Source organism: Teleopsis dalmanni, chromosome 1 (assembly GCF_002237135.1).
Source record: "Teleopsis dalmanni isolate 2A chromosome 1, ASM223713v2, whole genome shotgun sequence".
Taxonomy (NCBI): domain Eukaryota; kingdom Metazoa; phylum Arthropoda; class Insecta; order Diptera; family Diopsidae; genus Teleopsis; species Teleopsis dalmanni.
Genome location: NC_051846.1, coordinates 78763026 through 78783429, shown reverse-complemented (window position 1 = coordinate 78783429; position 20404 = coordinate 78763026). Strand labels below are relative to the sequence as shown.

Genomic DNA, 20404 nt, shown 5'->3' with positions numbered 1-20404 from the left:
TAACATTATTTAACACATATTTCATGTTAAAAAAATATCGTACATATTGGGAGATGCACTGTTGGGGTTTTAGACCCTGCTTCTGTGATAATTTTCTTGCAACTACCAAGATATAGAGTTTAAACTTTTAACTGGTTCCTTACTATACCTTTTAAATGTCTTTATAGTCTCACACTAAGAGCAGTTTCATCTTTAGCAGCTTCACTATAACTTAAATTTCTTTCAGTTCTTAAAAAACGAGCACTATACATTTTAAGTGTATTAACATAGAAAAATACAGTAAACATCTATGGGAATTATCACGTTTATAAATTTAATTAAAAAAAAATCACAAAAAAAAAATCACAAAACAATTTCCCTTTCAAAACAAAGAAAAAAAGATTTGCGAAATAATTAATTCAGATACGTGTAGACTGGTTAAGTCATTTTAATTGACATGAAATCATAAAGAATTCTATTAAAAACTTTTATTGATTTCTATGGCACAATTATTTAAAATTAAAAAATATTGGTGTTTACCTTAAATCGTAATTTTCCACGAGGTGACTCAGCATATGGTATACCACGAAATTGCATATATTTTTGATTTGTCCATAAGGTAGTATCGAAGTCTCCCAAAACTGAACCTTGCCCCTGAATATCTACAGTCACAGACGGGTACTTCAACGACGTCGTGTATTGTGCGGCAGTAACAATACAGACTATCACTAAAATTCCTATAGAGAAACCGGCAACTAAACCTTTCATACCGAACCCGTTGACTGATGAAATTCAACTAAACTTGTTTTAAACGTACTTCTACATCTTATCTACATACAGATTATAATCAGAATATATTATATATTACAAAGAAAAAAAACTATTTGTTTCAATTGTTCCAATATAGTAGCCTACGTTACTTGGTATGCAATTAAACGATAAATAAATCTACACATTTTAATTGCTGGCTAAATTAAAAAAAATATCAAATAATGAATGTATTGAAGTTATGATTTTAATAGAGCATTTTACAACTATTTTATAACTATTGTTATATGCAGTTATGTTTACTCAAACGTGACTGATTTATTGAAAAAAAATCAGTAACAACTGTTATAACATATTTTCAAAGTACTTTTCCGGAAAGTAAAAAACTTATGTGATCTATTCAAAAAATACATATTATACTTTATTATATTTAATCTTTCACATATAATATTATAGAAAGGCATATTAAGTTTTCATCGTTGTTTTTAACGTAAACGTTTATTAAGGCAACATGGGTCCATTCCTTTGATTTACTATAATTTAACACAATTGAACACTAATTTCGAAAGATAATGATTTACTAATTAAACGATAGGCTAGCAAGTAACCCGTACTGCCAGTCTTGTCCAGATAAAATTGAGAGTCCTGACCACATAATTAGAGACTGTATAAGATTCGTAGATATTAGACAAAATCTAGAGACACTAATTGGGGAATCCAGCCCTTCTACTATGGTAATGCAGATGTTGGCAAGCATCGAAGAATGGAGCTTTTACAAGAGCATAATCTCTAGAACAATAAATACTGTTAGAGCGGACGAAATACTTAGTACACAATCGGAGTGAATGCACGCTAAGTGCTCTTCTAACCTGCCCTGTGAAGGAATACCTTAACTGGTCGTACTGCAGGGATTTTCAGGATTTTGAGTTGAGAATGTAGGGGACTTTTTAGTCCGTAGGCATGTATGACTCAATTTGAGTCGTGCATGAATCGGGCATGCAAATGGTACGGGCCATTTGTATCTTTTGAAGATTTTTCACCCAGGTCCGATACCACAAAAAAAAAAAAAATGATTTACTAATTTATAACGTTAAGTTAACATCACGTAACGTAATATACATACGTATGTGTAAGAGAGAATCCAAAGTAGGAAGAACTTTTCAAATACAGATATCTGTAGTAAAACCCTTTATTGACAATATTATATGTCTGTATGGTCAAAATTTCCAGACATTTAAATGAGTAGAAATGGAATTATTGCGTTATTGATTTTAATAAATTTCAATAAATAAATATTATTATTATTTCTACAAACAAATACTACAAAGAGAAAAACAAACGAATGCTTAGGCCGTTTGCGAGTTCGAGTAAATTGAGGTAAAGTAAATTAAAATTTTCTAGGGATGTTTTGCACTGCACTTATGTAAATATTTATTTATTTATTTATTGCACTTATTTATTATTTTTGGATAAAATTTTTTATATTTATATATTTATTTATTAAACATCTCATAAAATTTCCACAATGGTAACACTTGATTTCAGGGTTTGAATTGCTTGCTGAAAATTAGCAAAAGCAACCATATTTTGACTAATGCATAAATATTAACCAGTCGATTTTTGTCAAACGACTAATTGCTAACGCATTGCATATGAAAATGAAATAAAAATATGCATTAGCAACAGCAAAAAACGTAAACTGGTTTCATTTTGATTGCTTGCTAATAGTCAATTTTACATTTTTGACTATTATGCATTTGGAATATATGCAACTTGCTTGCTTATGCGTTAGCTGCTTGTGTTTTGCTATTAGCAAATGTATATGGATTTCTTCTTTTTGTTTTTTTTTTAAGGGAATGTGTACGCATTATTTCTTTGTTGGTGCATTGAATATAGTTGTGCAAAATTGTAAGTAATGTGTGTGCGTACAATTTGTATGCAATTAATATTATTTTATCTGTAAATAGATTATGCCTAAATTTATGTTTTTTTTAATTATTAAATTTATGATATATATGATATATATGATATTAATTATTAATTATTAATTTATATATATATATATATATATATATACAGTGTTGTGCATAACAAAAGCAACCAAAATTTGCCCATCAAATAAATAAGTTTTTTGTCTACTTTTTACTTTTCATTCAAAAATCTAAATACACAGTTTTATTTGTTATTGTATTAGCTATTATAAAAAAACAACAAAATCTACAATTCTAAATAATGGGTTAATTAATTCACACAAATAATAAAATATTGCGAAATGCGGCTGTGCAAAACAATAGCAACTGAGACAAGAGCAATGATAGATCTATGACCAAAGTGCATTCTAGCAAGATATTTTTTTGATTTTTTGCATTTTTATGCTGTGATTTATGTTTTTAAGGAAATTAGAACATAAACACAGAATAGTTCAATATTAAATCAGGTAATGGAAGTACGTTTTTATCATGGCTCGTGACACGTATACTTTGAAGTTTAAAGAAGCAAGAATTGAAAAATATTTAAATGGCAGTGCTCAAATGAAATAGCCAAAATATTTAAAATTAATTAATTTATTGTTTCGCAGCTTATAAAAAAATATAATTAGACAAAATACCGTTAAAACGGTTTATTTGGGTGAAGGCTCTCTTAAGATTACTTGTAGAATTGATCGAAACATCATAAGAATTACAAAAAAAACAACCATTCGTGTCGTTGAAAAAGGTCGTAGCCGAGCTTAAACAAGGTGTTGACTCTAATACTGTACGCAGGCTTACTCTCGAAGCCGGTTTCAAAAGTTACAGACCAGTCAAAAAACCAATGTTGACTAAAAAGCATTAGCAAAAGAGGCAGATTTTTGTTTTGCTTTTTAATTAATATTAATATACTTCATTTAGATCAAATTTCGCGTGGAATCACTTAAATTGGACTTTTACTAAATGGAAAATAATTTTTTTCAGCAATAAATCAAAATTTAACATCTTTAATTCTGATGGGATGTGCACAGTACGTCGCGAAAAAGAAAAACGTTTGTATCCGCGTAACTGCCAAGCGACTGTGAAGCATGGGCGTGGGTCAGTAATAATTTGAGCGTTCTTTTCAGGATTTAGACTAAGATCTTTTCATGAAATTCATCAAATAATAGCCCAACATGTGTACAAAAAAATTTTAGAGACCCATATGGTACCCCATGGCGGATGAAAAATGTCACTCCGACGGGTATATCAGTACGATAACGACCCAAAACACACCTTAAAGCTGATAAGAGAATGGATTTTGAAAAATGGAATTCCAATTTTAGATTAGCCAGCCCAAACACCTGATTTTAATTCAATTGAGAACATTTTGGTATTCTCAAACGTCGCTTTGGGGGTCGAAAAGTTTCCAATTGTTTGAGGTCATGAAAGATGAATGGTGTAAAATTCCAAATAGTTTTATTAACAATTTAATATCACCTATGACCCGTATAAGTGCCCAAGTAATAAAAAGCAAAGGGCTTTATACAAAATTTAGAAAAATAATACAAAAATTTAATATAATAAATAAAGTTGCTATTGTTCTGCACAGCCGCATTTCGCAATATTTTATTATTTGTGTGAATTAATTAACCCATTATTTAGAATTGTAGATTTTGTTGTTTTTTTATAATAGCTAATACAATAACAAATAAAACTGTGTATTTAGATTTTTGAATGAAAAGTAAAAAGTAGACAAAAAACTTATTTATTTGATGGGCAAATTTTGGTTGCTTTTGTTATGCACAACACTGTATATATATATATATATATATATATAAATTAATAATTAATAATTAATATCATATATATCATATATATCATAAATTTAATAATTAAAAAAAACATAAATTTAGGCATAATCTATTTACAGATAAAATAATATTAATTGCATACAAATTGTACGCACACACATTACTTACAATTTTGCACAACTATATTCAATGCACCAACAAAGAAATAATGCGTACACATTCCCTTAAAAAAAAAACAAAAAGAAGAAATCCATATACATTTGCTAATAGCAAAACACAAGCAGCTAACGCATAAGCAAGCAAGTTGCATATATTCCAAATGCATAATAGTCAAAAATGTAAAATTGACTATTAGCAAGCAATCAAAATGAAACCAGTTTACGTTTTTTGCTGTTGCTAATGCATATTTTTATTTCATTTTCATATGCAATGCGTTAGCAATTATGCAAGCAATGCAATTAGCAACAGCAATTCAAACCCTGCTTGATTTACATAATTTTTATCTAATTTACCCTACTCGAAATTCAGATAAATACCAACATTCGCTGCCATACCGACATAATTAACTATTTCGCTAAATTTACCATCAATTTACTCGAATTCGCACATGGCCTTAGTTGACAATGCGACATTTTTTTTAAAATTGCATAGCAAGTAGTCCAAATGAAAATAAAAAAACGAAAATTTAATTATAATTGTCACAGGATATTTTTTGTCCTGCCATTTTTTACAGAATTTGGGATAAACTTAAGCCTGCTGAAATATTTCATGAGTGCCAAATAGCATATGCAAAGTATATAAGAAGTAAGAAGGCAGATCTCGTGAAAATGACTGAAAATCATCTTGATGATGTAGGAACCTTTTCTAAGCAATTCGTAATTAATGAAAATCCAAAATTAAATCCGACTGTATCGTGCATATAAATCAAGAACCTTGGATATATAAGGAAGTCAACCGATGAGCTTCTTTAATTTTGACTGACGCTTGAAAAGAATTGCAGATGCATTCTACTTAATACTGTTTTCAAAAATAGAAAAATAGCGTCCACGACCTTCAATAAAATTAGATCAGGTGATGTAGTTTGGTACTATTAGTACGAACTAAAAAGTACGTAACAGTCATTGGTATGAGGCCCAGAAATTGCTAATCTACTTGTTAAAACAGCAGAGGTCAGAAACAGAAGTAATGACATTAATTTACTTTACTAAAAAACTAGTTATAGCTGTTATTCTTCTAAAGACTCGAATTTCTTAGGAAACTATTTATAATTATTACCATTTATAAAACAGTCCCCGAAACCAGATTTTTCCAGGTTTGTAACTTCGAGATTAATTGCTCTATTTTTTAAAATAAGCACAAATACATGGATGCGATTCACGAGAATGCTCTCGGTTCATATTGTTGAAGAAAAACAAGCATCTTCATTGCACTACTAGGGATTGAAAAAATCAAGAAACATCACATTCCGTACCACTAGTTTCATATATTTGTGGTTGTTTCCAAAAATAAAACAATTGAAGGTTCTTAGTAAATTAGTAAATTAAGAGATAAGTAGTGCAGTTAATCTCTTGAAAAAATCCTGTTTTAAGGACTGTTTTCTAAATTGTATTCTTCGGTTTCAATAATGTATGTATAGAAAACAATAAAAATTCTGTGGGAAAAAAATGAAGATTGAAAATAAAATCAAAATTATTTTTGTAGTCAACTTACCAAACTTTTGTTAATCCCCTCTTTCTAAAACAGACGTTTGAAATCTGTTTTGGAAATATCTCTGTCTACCTATACACAAATATGAATATTACTTAATTTAGCATACATTCTATGTTAACATTACCAATATAGTTTGATATAGTTAAATATACAATAATATTTATTTTAAATCCATTAAAATGTGAAAAGCTATCAGGTATATAAGATTTCTTATAAGGCTATTAGATATAAAAACAAGAAGTAAAAATTCTTGTGTTTTGTTATGAGTATAGCTTCCCTTTATATTTATCTATGCACTTATTTTTAATTATTGCCATAATTATTATATTTAATTATTTAATTACATGTGACAATCATCATGCGACCAAGTTGTACAACTTAATCACATACAATTACCCATACCATTAAGACTTGGTACTCATATAGTTTCAACAAAAATAGGTTGATTACTTTTGATCCAGACAACACCAAGAATATTTATAACCTTTTTACTCCATCTTTTTACAACAGCTAATTAACCCTTTTACTCCATCTTTTTACCCCAACTAAATTGTTTGCTGCGAAAATCTTGACTCATTAGTTAATACGGAATAGATTTTGAGATCGCGGTGTTATATCTTCTCTAATTATTAAAATTCTTGAAAAATTTAACAAAATATTCTTCAAGTAGTTTTGAAATAAATTCTGCAATAATTTATTCTCAAATATTTTACAAATTGTGATCACAAGTTTAATGCTGAATTAATTAAACTACCATAAAAGCTTAATCATCCATATCACATCGATTTAGGATAGGTTAAATTATAACGATGATCTTATGAGTCCACTTAAATATAATTGCTTAATTATCTTAGTCCATAAAACTCAAAGCATATAAAACTGTCTAAAAACTTAAATAAAGCCGATGATGCTTTTTAAGGATATGTTCTGCATATGACCTTAGTCTAAATTTTGATACTATTCGGATTAACCGGATTAACTAATGAGTTGAGATTTTCACAGCAAACAATTTAGTTTGGATATACTCTATAAAACTTATTAAAGGGAAGAATATTCTCTTAAACGTAGAAAATTGTATTAAAGTATTTTTTCAAACAAACTAGATCATATAAAATTAACTAGCTGACTTCCCAACCAGCTGAAATTAATAACCAGGAAATATATATATCAATAATATATATTATAAATGATATTTTAATAAAAAAATGTATAATAAATTTTTATGTTTTCATTCATTTTAACAATTCCTTAACACAAATTTGTTTCAATTTGTAAATAGGCTAACTAACCTTGATCTGAACCTTGCACCTTTCTATAAATATTTCCCCTTTTTTTCTTTAAGATATCATCTAAAAACAAGTTTTGTAAAGTACAACCCGATTTGTAATTAAATAACTATACATAATATTAAAATTCTCTATTTATTCTATCTAGCTTGTTGTTATCTGGATCATCAAGTGTTGATGTAAGCTCATCCAAAACATCATTACTGATTGTGATCTCATTGTTTATATGAAAATATGGTCCACTAGGAGCTAAAAACAAATTTTGGAGATAAAATAAATTAAATTATTTTGCCGTACTACACTTACAACTCATTGGTAATATAGAAGGTCCTTCGCTGCTACTAGGAATGCCATCAATAGCAAATGAAGTCCACAGTTCAACCATTTTTTGAGCCATACGTGTGTCATTATCATTCAAAGAATGAGTGGAAAATAAATATATATTATCGTTAGAATGATGTACGCCGCCATTGAAAGGATAATGCTCGTTTCCCAAATCATAGCCAAATCGAGTGTTTTGACCTTCATAATCAAAGCTATATAAGTATATATCAGCTAAATCCTTCTCTATTAGTTGGGTTGCAAAAGCAATAATTGGTGACTTCATATAAATTGTTGTACATAACTATTTTCAATAATAACGATTAGTTATGTACTATATATATATAAAAATAGAAGTCTTACATCGAAATAAGCTGACAGTGCTTCTTTGTGAGCAGTTCCATTCAAAATTTGTGGAGTAAATAACAGACGTGTTAATAAATTATTACTTAAACGTGTCCTGTCATTAACTAAATTCATAATTCCGTCAGCAAATTGGCGCACTGTTATTGTACTTAAGTCACCATTTACTTTCTTCATTTTATCATAATATTCTACAATACAAATCATTGACATCAAAAATTTAAGTAGGTAAAATTTATTTTTAAAATAAAATAAAAAGTAAAATATTTTGTATATTTACTTGCTAAAACGAAAGAACCATCATCTTTTGTAAACCCAGTCATAACAGAAATCGATTTATTAAGTTTTCGTAGGAGTTCCGCAGGTTGTTCTGGTATAATGCCATTGATATCATTAACGACGGGTCGAAAGGACTCCTTAAATTAAACAAAATGCTATCCAAAACAAATTTCTTCTAACATTATTTCAAATTTACTTTTTGTGTTACTTCCAGTATTTGATCCACCGTTGCTTCTCTTAAACACCTATGTACTTCGTTGTTAATTTCACATGCACCACAATCCAAAGCTTTACAAATTCGTTCAAATTGCCTGTGTGGATCCTTTTTTATTGACGAGTGTCCCATTATAGATCCAGACTGTAATATGACACGTTTAAAAAGACCCGTACTTTTAGGACTTAAAAGTAGAGCACTTGTTATTATTGCTCCCGCACTTTGTCCAAATACTGTCACATTATCTGGATCACCACCAAAGTCACTTATATGTTCCTGTACCCATTGTAGCGCTAAGAGTATATCCATAAACGGTGCATTACCCGGCATGTCATGTGTAAAAGTGGTTAGCCAACCCAGGGCACCTACACGATATTGTGGTACTACAAGTACAATATCTTTTTCGAGTAAATAACGAGGTGGATGATCGGCAGCAGCACCATAATAAAATCCACCTCCGTGTAAATAGAACATAACAGATCTCTTAGCACTTAACTAAAAATGAAGATATATTTTTTATTTAATCATTTAAATGCTTTTAAGAAATTTATTACATCTTTGGTAAATACAGATAAATGTAGGCAATCTTCAACATCTATAATTGAATCCCTTCCAATATGTTTGTAGCTCTTTGTTGGACAATGAGGGCCATATTTAGTAGCATCAAATTTTTGATTCCATGGCTGTCGGGCAACTGGTGCCTACAAAATATAAAGTTTTTTAGAAATTTTTAAATAATAATAATAAAATATAAATAATATAATATAATAATTACATAATATAATAAAATAATAATAAATATAATATAACTTATGTTACAGTAATTTAAAAAATACGCATAAAATGTATCAACATAATATTTTTTTTACAAGTCAGCTAGCCGTAACAGAACATTTGTTAAAACTTTTCAAAGTCATACCTTATCAGATTATGAGGACATAAAAAACTGGCATAGTTGTATTGTACTCGTTGGGTTCCCTGCGGAGAGGGGAAAAGAATACTCCCGCGGTTAGGATGGCCTGTCGTAAGAGGCGACTAAAATCCCCCAGTGCCAGTCTGGCACTTATGCAAGAAGTGCCAGTGGTAGTGAGTTGTGGGCGGCAACTTGCGACATCTGACCAGAGATGATGCTATCTGGCACTTCGGGGGTCAGTGGTCCGACAGCTTCGGCTGTACTTGGAAGCCATTGGTGTTGGCTTCCAAGTGGTTGTGGTTAATACCCAAACATTCGCGGGAAGAATGTTTTGCTTGTCATTCATTCGTCGTGGTGTGCGTTTCAAACCGGGTGCTGCAGCCCAAATTGTAGCAGAGGTCAGTAGGTAGTCCTCGCATCTTACCAAGGTGGAAGTTATAACTTGCATGAATTTCTTCATTGGTACCGGCGGAATAGAGCAAACTATTCCAATGTGGCGTTGATTGACGCTTAAATTAATACGTTTGTTAATACGTGTCAATGCTAGGCTGAAAAAAATATTGGAATTTTATCAAGTCAAGGTCAAGGGGTCAAGGTCAAAGTGAGGGTTTTGAAAATACCTCGAGTTAAGAAAGAGTAAAAATGTTTAAGTGCACTGGCTCAAAACAGCTTCAACATAATATATTTATAGCTGGTAACGTTTTTTTAAGCTCTCCAATATTAAATTGCATGATATTCGGAATTTGACAAAATTCGGAATGTAGTTCAAATAAACGTAGTGTATGATCATTTATTTGGTAGCAATTAGAAAAGCTAAACAACTTCTGCAAATTAAATTTTTTAGAATCAATCGAAAAACAGAAAACAGTTCTACTATAATAAAACTTAATCAAATATAGCAAATTTACGTTTAACTACAGATTGTAATATTGTAATATGTGAGTGAGTTGAGTAAAATTTGACTAGATATGTGAGGTCGCCACACATATAATTTGTTTCATTATTGTAAAACTTCTTGTCTCATATCCAATACTTACTCACTTAAAGCCAAATCCAAAATACTAAATATTACAATAGTCCCTTTTGAAAAGTACGTTCACACCAACACCAATAATTGCTAGTTTTTATTTAAAATCCATACAAAACAATGCTAATGAGGTTCGATAATTGTATGTATAAATAAGCAGTCGTTTAGATTAAACTAAACTTACTTTGTTGATAAAGCAGATATAACAAAAAATTTTATTATCGAACTTGTAACTGCAACTTTCGCTTTGAACTCCTCTTATATACTAGATTCACACGAGAATTTTCTTTGTAACTTTAGCTGTCATGTTTCTAATTTTAGCTTTCAATTGTTTTTGCTTTCAACGCAGAATGAAAATTTTTGACAGCTAAAATTACAAACAAAACTCTCGTGTGAATCCAGTATTGCGGCATATTTATACAATTTATACAATTTATTGCACCATGTAAAAACAAGCAAATACAGTCGTCATATATGAAATTATTCGATTAGTTGGTGAATTTAATATAGCCATTTTTTATTCCAAAAATTTATTTAAATTTATTGATTTTGAACTTATATTAATTACTTTGTATGACATATAACGATTTAATATTTACAATTTAAAAACACTCATTAAAATATTCAAGTCCATTAATATTTGATTCAACTGTCATTAAATTAAATGTCATATAAATATCATATAATATTCAAAAATATATTATTCTTCTTACAAATCATTTATCAGTTTTATTAGTGTTTAAAAGAATTTGAGGGAAAGGTGTTAATAATCATCAGCAAACAGTCTGTAAGTTAAATATTACTTATATTTATTTTGTACATTAATGTTATATGTCATATATTAAAATATTTATATATATTATAAATTCTTTTATCAAAACTTAAGATTTTTCTAAAATTGTGTACTGAGAACATTTGATTTAATATCTTCTCTATCATGTGAGTTTAAAAGCCTATGAGAATTCATACAGCTACCTCTGGCCATTATTACCACCAGAAATATATAAAACAATGGTAGGTGTTAGTCAGAATCTATCTTCAGATTTAGTAGATTGGTGATACACAGCAACAACTTACTCTATAATCTATAGTCTAATCTTTGTCTATAATGCGTTGATGTGGTGGATCACAATATGGAAATTGATACATCTCAAATCAATAAAAAATATTCAACTTCTCGCTGCTTTCTGCACAACGGTATCTTTAAAGACAACTGCGATGTCTGATCTGGCAATAATACCTAAGGGTATATCAAACTTGCTGTTAAAAGCCTTCTCGCAACATATGTGGGAATGCTGATGATGACATGCGAATTTGCTCTTAGAACAATTTAAAATAACTCAATAGACAAAACATAGCGCAATAGTCTAACTTATATAGACTAAATGACTCCGTGTCTTAAATGGAAAAAATGGTTCAGAAATACAATCAAACAGAAGTGTATCTTGAAGAAATGAAACCTGGTCATACAATCTTTAACATCTATATAGACAGTTAGCCTATGTATAGCTTACTGACATCCAGATTAATATACATATTGTGGGACGTTGGGATAGCGCACCGTTCAAAAAGTGGCCCCACTGAAGTAAAAGATTAGCCGAAGTAGATCATGTGACGACTTGGTTCGTTTTTCGTCCTTCGATTCTCGGATGTCGTTATTGAGTTAAAGCTGGAATGGCTTCCGTTCGCATAACTACATCAATTTAATATAGTTTAGTCTACATTATTTTTAGTTGTGTAACCACAAAGTAGTACTGCATTGTATGGTGGAGATCTTTCACTTGTTTTAATAACCGCAATCGCGCCCATAGCATAAAGTTTAAAAGGTCTTTCGTTATTCTCTATTATTCTCTATTAGTAAACTAATAATAAAACCAAATTCCATTGATTTCACACAATCCTTCTATCTCTTACATTTGTTTTGCAGTGCTTTTTTAGTAACAAATAATTAAGTAAATATAATTTTAATATTAATAGGTAATAACGATAAAAAAAAATTTTGCTTTATTTCAAAATAAGTCGCAAATATACGCATACATATATTTGAATAAAGTACAGTACACGTATTAAGGTACGTTCAAACAGATGCGGTACGGTATGGTACCGCGGTACATATATAATCTCATATGTTCTGTAGATACGATATAATCAAGGAATGGCAAACATATGCGGAACAGTGTAGTACTGTAAGGGCCGATTTGGCAGTCATAATTTAAGTCTGAAAACTCTAAGTATCATTTAAGTTCGCAAAGTTAATGACTCTAGCAGGACTTATGACAGACTTACGTTACAACTGTGAAATTGGCTCAGTAAGGACCATGTTATGTAGAGTGTAACAATGCTTTGCCTAAATGACGAGGCACAGATAGCCTCAGCTCTCATGACCAAATTAGAACCTACAAATTTGTTTTTCTCTTCCTCAATGACAATCCCTTGACACTTTACATAACATAACCCTCAAAATTCTTTATGCTTTGTATAATTTAGCAATATTTTAAATAAATTCATTTAAATTAATTATTGGCTTTTACTCATTTAAAAATGTAATTATATAAGTTTTTTTTATATAATATAGATCACTTTTTCCATGTTCAACAATCTTTTTATAATCATTTTAAACAGTCACCTCTTTAACAAAAACATCTGTCAAAAACATCACCTGAATGCAGTACTGCAGTGATACAATTAAATAACGTATCGCATTTGTTTTCGCAATCCTATATACCTAAATAGTTATATATATCGTATATTGTACCGTACCACTACTGTTTGGACATACTTTTATACGGGTATATACCCAACAGGCCCTTGAACCAATTGTTATATACTCGTTAAATAATTGATGGGTGACAAAGAAGAGTTGACATGTGTAATTCCTATTAATTCAAGGTAACTGTGATTAAGGATTTTGTAAAAAATCAAAGAATAACATTAACACGATGACACGTGCTTGATCTACTCTGACCTGGATGCCATATATGTACAGAGAACTATAGGCCTCATAGGTGAATACATCCAGAAATGGAAGATTAAAATTAACAACGACAAAACCAAGGCTATATTCAAAACACGAAAGAGCAGGCAGCGTCCTTCAGGAGGGAGCGTCGGTGACACGGAGATACGGTGGGAGGAAAGCATAAAATATCTAGGGGTCACTTTTGACTAATGGCTTAATTGGTATAAACATATGAAATGCAAACGGAACAATTGCTCTAAAATTCTACATCTTCTTAAAGTTAATATCAATATTCAAATATTTAGGCCCGCACTACTGTACGGATGTGTAACATAGAGCAAAACCTCAAATACTGTCATAAAACAATTACAAATAGCACAAAATTTGGCGTTAAGAAGATTAAGATTCCTTGGTATATTAGAAAAACAGACATGCATAGAGATCTAAGAATCGACTCAGTGAAAAAATATATCAAGGACAGAGCTCTAAAATTATTCACGTTGATACGTTGCCCAACCCTGCCCTAACAAACCTTAACTTCACCTCAGAACACACAGTAAGATATGCTTATCTACGGTGGGGCAGGGATAAAAGCCCCCAGCTATAAAATAGTAAAAGTGCGCAATAGCACTAACTCAAATCACAACAACAACAACATTAACTGAAATTTCAATTATAAAATATATTATCGTCCAAAGTAATGTACTTACTTAAATGAATAGTAATTCCTTAAAAATTATAAAAATCGTTTAAAAATTGTTTAAATTTAAGATAAAGCTCCAATTTTAAAATTAGCTCACATTACACTAAAATACAAAAACAAAAATATGAGTGTTTACCTTAAATCGCAAATTTCCACTAGGTGCCTCAGCGTATGGAATACCGCGAAATCGCATATATTTTTGATTTGTCCACAATGTCGTACCAAAATTTCCCAAGACAGAACCTTGTCCCTTTATATCAACAGTTATAGTCGGTCTCTTCCATTGGGCAGGTACGGCAATCGAATTTATCACGAATATGACGAGTAAGAATCCGACGAATAGGCCTCTCATTTCATTCAGAATTTAAATGCAACTAAATTTATTTTGAACGTGCTATTCACATCTTATCAAAATTCAGATCATAATCACAATATATTATATTTATAAAATAAAATAATTTTATCTTCATAATCTACAACAGACTTCGTTACTTAATAAATGACACAGTAGGAACAATAAAGTTACGTGTATTAATTTGTTTAGTAATCATAACATGACACCAGATGGATGACTTACACTTTTTAGTCTTGTAGATATTATTGCAGTTATTTATAATTTGAAATATTATAAGTATTATCTTAATATTCATAATGTTCATATTTATAAACTTTAGTACAGAATTTTTCCTAAAAATGTCAGAAGATAATTCGGTTTGAGGAAGGGAATAATTGTATCGAAATGAAGATGAATGCATTCTATATATTTGTCGAGATACAGGATATCAAAGATGAGCCAGTTTAAAAAACACGTTCATTTTAAAAAATTGCAGTATCTCAAAACTGGTTCGTCAATTTATTTGCATTTCTCATACATACTTGATGAGCCGTGCGGAAAAGTTGGCCGCACACTTGTAACGCAGACTTGTAACGCATATATATAACCTACTAATTTAATTTATTTAATGCCTTATTTTGTTTATATATTTGTGAATATATTGTTGCCTAATGTAATATGGTTATTATTAATAAGACATCTCATATATTTCAATTTATCGTTTTTAATTTAAGCGGTACAAATAGGCGGTCGTCTCTGATGTTATGCATACAGTCATGATCACGTTAAAAGTTTAATTCATTTTATTTTACTAACATTTTAACAAATTAAAAATTTTGGAATAATTGCAAGAAATTAATTTTAATTGAACTTTTGTCACGTCAGAGAGATTTTATGACCTCGTCACATTTATCAAAATATTGTTGCTCAATAAAAACTATCCGAATTTACGCCTTAAGAAAGCAAAAAAGTATAATATTGTGGGGCTATATTTCAATATTCATAACTTTTCAAATTTTAGTACAACCATAAAGTATTAAAATATTAATAAAAGTAGGAAGTTGACAGTTGTGATGTGATTCTGTGCAGAATATACTCTCTTTCTTGGTTACGTCCAGAAACAATCTTATACTGCCTCGATCATTCGTCATATGTCTATCTGCATAGCATGGCTAGTATTCATTTTTGATAAAAACAGTCGTAATGTCAGACATTCACCTTAAAATTATTTATTATAAAATTACGATAGAATTTAGAATAGAATAGAAATAAACAGGGAACCATAGTTGCGACCATGGTTGATCTTTCGTGCTGCTACAGACCTTAACCGAACAGAAGATATTCCACTTTTCGAATGAAAGCTAAAATGTTAGCCATTGAAGACCTCCTAATGTCAAAAGGGGAAAGTAATTCTCAACCCAGTGACCTCCTCCTGGCCTAAATCAAGGCTGGACCGTCACATACAATGTGACTGGAAGTTTCGTCTGCTTCTAAGCAGAGTCGACTGCAATCAAATCAACATTTTATAAAAAATCAAATATAAGTTTAAATTATTCTTTTTAATATAAAATATATTTTTTCATTAGAGTTAAAAATGTCTTGGCAAGAAGAAAAAGCAGTTGAAACTCTTGCAATACATACAAATAAAGGTGATGTGGAAATGGAAAATTGCTCAATGGAACTGGAGAAGGATGAGATGCTGTTACAACATGAATTAGAATCTATTATAATAGCTCTGAAAAATCCATTAAATATATCATATAAGCAGTTACTTGAGAGACTGGCCTATTACATACGCGCCTCTACCGTGACGATGACTTCTGTTCCCAAGCCACTAAAATATTTAGCTCCCCATTATGAGACTATGAAGGCGGTGTTTGAACTTATTATTGATCAAGATAGTCGTGAACTTTTTGCTGAAATTTTATCCGTTCTATCAATAACTTCAAAACGTGAACAAGATTGCCTTTTGTATCGCCTGAAATGTAATGCAAATAGCAGAATCACCGATTGGGGTCATGAATATGTGCGTCATTTATCTTTTCAAATTACACATGGTTATTTTCAAACGCCAAGCGTAAAACGTTTACAACTTATAGAACTGGTTAAGCAAATTGTAGTTCATAATTTGAAACATAATGCCGAGATTGAAACATGTGATCTCCTAATGGAAATTGATCATTTACATCTTCTACATGATTATGTAGATAGTTCATCATTTCCACGCGTTGCACTTTATTTGCAGTCCTGTCATTCCTATGTTACAGAGCCGGAAAAAAAACTGGCACTAAATACATTATATAAATTAACTCGTAAATTCAAAAATGCTTCACAGTCCATGTTTTGTGCCTTTCTCCTGAATGATATAGACAAAGTGAAGGAAGTGTTTAACGAAACTAAAGACTACACTGAACGTCAACAACTGGCTTTAATGTTGGCACGTCAACAAATATGCCTAGACTTGGACTTAGAAGAATCGGATAATGAAGCACTTGTAGAAATTATGTCAAATGGAAATTATAGTAGATATTTCCTAAGTTTTGCTCACGAGCTTGACATAATGGAACCAAAAACACCTGATAACATATACAAAACTAATTTGGAAAGTACCAGAACATTGTTGCAAGTTAGAAAAGTAAGTTGAATAAGTTAACAAAACTCCATAATTGATTATATATATAATTGATTTCTGTTTAAATAGATTGATTCAGCTAAGCAAAATCTTGCTGCTAGTTTCGTGAATGGTTTTGTAAATACCGGCTTTTGTGTAGAAAAATTACTCTCAGAAGATGGTAACAAGTGGATATATAGAAATAAGGATCATGCGATGTTGTCAGCAACTGCTTCATATGGCTTGGTATACTTATGGGATATTGAAGGGGGTTTGACAATGCTGGATAAGTATATGTACTGCGAACAGGTGTACATTAAGGCTGGTGCGTTACTTGGTTGTGGAATTGTAAATTGCGGCATAAACAGTGAAGTAGATGCAGCTCATGCACTGTTATCTGAGCATGTGGCATCAAAAGAACAGCCTATAAAAGTTAGTGCAATTTTCGGTTTAGGCCTTGCTTATGCTGGTTCAAATCGCAACTTAGTTATTAAAACATTGAAATCTGTATTTGAAAATATGATGGAACCTTGTATGGAAGTGTTAGGTATTACCGCTTTATCATTGGGATTAGTAAGTGTTGGTTCATGCAATGTGGAACTTACTGAACTTCTCTATCGTATCATAAGTAATTTACCGATCAGGGAAGCAGAAAACAGTTTTTCACGTTTTTTGTGGTTGGCTCTAGGTTTAATATATTTAGGCAAACAAAAATCTGCTGACGCACTTATACAAAGATTAGAAAAATTACAACAACCCTTTAAATCTCTAACAACTACTACAGTTGAAATTTGTGCTTATGCTGGTACCGGGAATTTGCTTAAAATTCAAAAACTATTGCATATATGCTTAGAACACTACCCCTCAAAGCATAAATCCTGTAAAGAGAAAATCGCCAAACAACCCACAGACAACAAAGATGAACGCGTTGAACATGATGCCCGAAAAGTTAAAACTAAACATAGACGACATGATAAGGACAAGAAACAGAGTAAGAAAAATGATGTCCTCATAGATATGACCATAAATGTTTTGTATATGGAAAATAAAAATAATGGTAACAAAAGCGCACACTTTACTCAGCGACTACATTGGCTAGACTTTGACAAGATTTTATTGTTCGAAAACATATATGCATTATTTTCTGATTTTAACTGTGAACAAAGTTATATGTGTTAGTGAAAATGCAATAATGTATGGAGAAAACTTGCCAAAAACAGCCAATGGAGACGCAGGGTTAGTTTAAAAACTGAAAGTAATGATATATATAAAATTATTACAGCTGAGAATAATACAGAGGAACTCCAAGGTTCAAAAGAAAAAATTATAACGAAAACTGAAGCCAGTACACAGACAGACAATGTGGCCGTTATTAAGGAAAACGAAGATGTAGTTGAATGCAGGGTTGGTTTAGAAACTGAAAATAATGATATATATGAAATTATTACAGCTGAGAATGATACAGAGGAACTCCAAGGTTCAAAAGAAAAAATTATAAAGAAAACTGAAGCTTGTACACAGACAGACAATGTGGCCGTTATTAAGGAAAACGAAGATGTAGTTGAATTTCGTTTAGAAGACAATAGTGGAAGAAAAATTGAAGTTAGTACACAAACTGATACAGTGATGAAAGTCAATGCCAGTACTGATATGGAAAAATTTGAGGAGAATGTCAAGGAAAATGCGCAACTCGTTACAGAATGTACAGAAAACAAAAAAGCCTTGCTTTCTGTACTAGTTAACAACCAAGGAGTTCAAACTATGCCTCAAACAAAGGACGTCAACAAATTTCAAGTTAGTTACACATTTAGTTTAAAAAATAACTTCAAAAAACAAATTAATTAATTTATCTCTCTTAAACTACACCACCGAGTTCTTTCAACCTGATTAATAACTATTTTCATCCACATATTATAATGTCCAATCCACACCTTTCTTAAATGTTTTCTTATATTGAACACTTTTAAAGGAACGTAATCTATCTATGATAAACTAAAAATTGGTAGTTCATTTTACCCAGCATACACATCCGGAAGTTTTTGGCAAGTTTCGAATATTCGTATTTTCCTACTAAAAAGCTGCATTATAAATTTTCGTTACACATTGGCAAGTTCCAAAAAATTTGTATGTTATGCAAAAATTTTGCCAAAATCTTGCCAGTGTAGCTGCTGGATTAGTAATGCACATATTAATTTACTAAAATATTTTGTTGAATCTTTTGCTACTTAGACAAAACTGGATGAAAAAATTAAGAAAGTATATGAAAAGAAAAAAATAGAAATGGAAGATAAGATTCATAAAACAATAGAGGAAAAGAAGAAACTAAAGCAAAAACATGAAGCCAAAAAACTGAATCAGATCAGAACCGATCTTTCATCTTCTCAATCAATAACGGTCGTGGGAATAGCCTTAATTGCAATGGGTGAAGATATCGGCATTGAAATGAGCACCCGTATGTTCGGAATTCTTTTGCGATATTGCGAACCATGTGTACGAAGAGCCGTTCCACTTGCAATTGGATTGTTATATGCATCAAACCCTAAAATGATAATACTTGAGATGTTGAGTAAATACTCACATGATAGCGATACCGATGTGGCACAAAGCGCCATCTTTGCTATGGGTCTTATATGCGCAGGAACTAATAATGCACGCAATGCTGCCATGTTACGTCAGCTAGCTCAATATTATGCTAAAGTACCAAGTACCCTATTTATGGTGCGTATTGCACAGGGACTCAATCATCTTGGTAAAGGAACTCTAACACTTAGCCCGTATCATAGCGATCGACAAATAATGAATCCTATGGCTGTAGCTGGTTTATTAACTATTCTATTTTCTTTATTAGACACCAAAAATTTGATAATGGGACACTCACATTACTTACTGTATGCACTTGTTCCTGCTATACAATCCCGTATGTTAATGACATTTGATGAAAACATGAATCAACTTCAAGTGTCAGTTCGCGTTGGGATAGCAGTGGATACAGTTGGTCAGGCCGGTAATCCAAAGTTAATTACAGGTTTTCAAACTCAAACCACACCAATTTTGCTATCAATGGGAGAGCGCGCCGAACTTACCACAGATGAATATATATCTTTGAGTGCAGTTCTAGAAGGATTTGTCATTTTACGTAAAAATCCAAGTTATATGGATATATAATTTATTCTATTACAA

The 20404-nt window shown here is 31.0% G+C and overlaps 3 protein-coding genes across 5 annotated transcripts in view; 1 reads left to right on the top strand and 2 right to left on the bottom strand.

The window, feature by feature from the left end:
- Positions 1 to 801, bottom strand: part of LOC119667814 (glutactin-like) — an 11011-nt gene extending 10210 nt beyond the window's left edge. The window contains exon 1 of the mRNA XM_038077146.1: positions 520 to 801. Within this exon, the coding sequence (XP_037933074.1) occupies positions 520 to 747 (228 nt within the window). The 5' untranslated portion in view covers positions 748 to 801. The remainder of the gene's footprint in view (positions 1 to 519) is intronic.
- LOC119667813 (26S proteasome non-ATPase regulatory subunit 2-like) overlaps positions 1 to 20404 on the top strand; it is a 26314-nt gene extending 5910 nt beyond the window's left edge. Inside the window, exons 1-5 of one of the 3 annotated variants that reach the window (XM_038077145.1) lie at positions 11334 to 11407; positions 16200 to 17248; positions 17315 to 18281; positions 18675 to 19018; positions 19454 to 20404. In XM_038077145.1, coding sequence (XP_037933073.1) covers positions 16208 to 17248; positions 17315 to 18281; positions 18675 to 19018; positions 19454 to 20389 — 3288 coding nt within the window. In that variant the 5' untranslated portion in view covers positions 11334 to 11407; positions 16200 to 16207 and the 3' untranslated portion in view covers positions 20390 to 20404. Of the gene's footprint in view, positions 1 to 11333; positions 11408 to 16199; positions 17249 to 17314; positions 18282 to 18506; positions 19019 to 19453 lie in introns of those variants that run through there. The other 2 variants (XM_038077143.1, XM_038077144.1) reach the window with 2 other exon arrangements.
- LOC119667815 (glutactin-like) lies at positions 6420 to 14668 on the bottom strand. The gene is made up of 7 exons (XM_038077147.1): positions 14416 to 14668; positions 9235 to 9381; positions 8663 to 9175; positions 8468 to 8603; positions 8188 to 8378; positions 7810 to 8128; positions 6420 to 7752 (listed from the first exon to the last, which is right to left on the bottom strand). Exons 1-7 carry the CDS (start codon positions 14629 to 14631, stop codon positions 7625 to 7627), a joined length of 1650 nt encoding a protein of 549 aa, XP_037933075.1. The 5' UTR covers positions 14632 to 14668; the 3' UTR covers positions 6420 to 7624.

What these genes read in the sequence shown, in the direction of transcription:
- LOC119667815 (XM_038077147.1), bottom strand. Translation starts at nt 14,631, where the DNA reads ATGAGAGGCCTATTCGTCGGATTCTTACTCGTCATATTCGTGATAAAT. An exon ending in GTGGAAATTTGCGATTTAAG is followed by an intron (nt 9,382 to 14,415) that starts GTAAACACTCAT and finishes TATATTTTGTAG; the next exon opens with GCACCAGTTGCCCGACAGCC. An exon ending in TATCTGTATTTACCAAAGAT is followed by an intron (nt 9,176 to 9,234) that starts GTAATAAATTTC and finishes CTTCATTTTTAG; the next exon opens with TTAAGTGCTAAGAGATCTGT.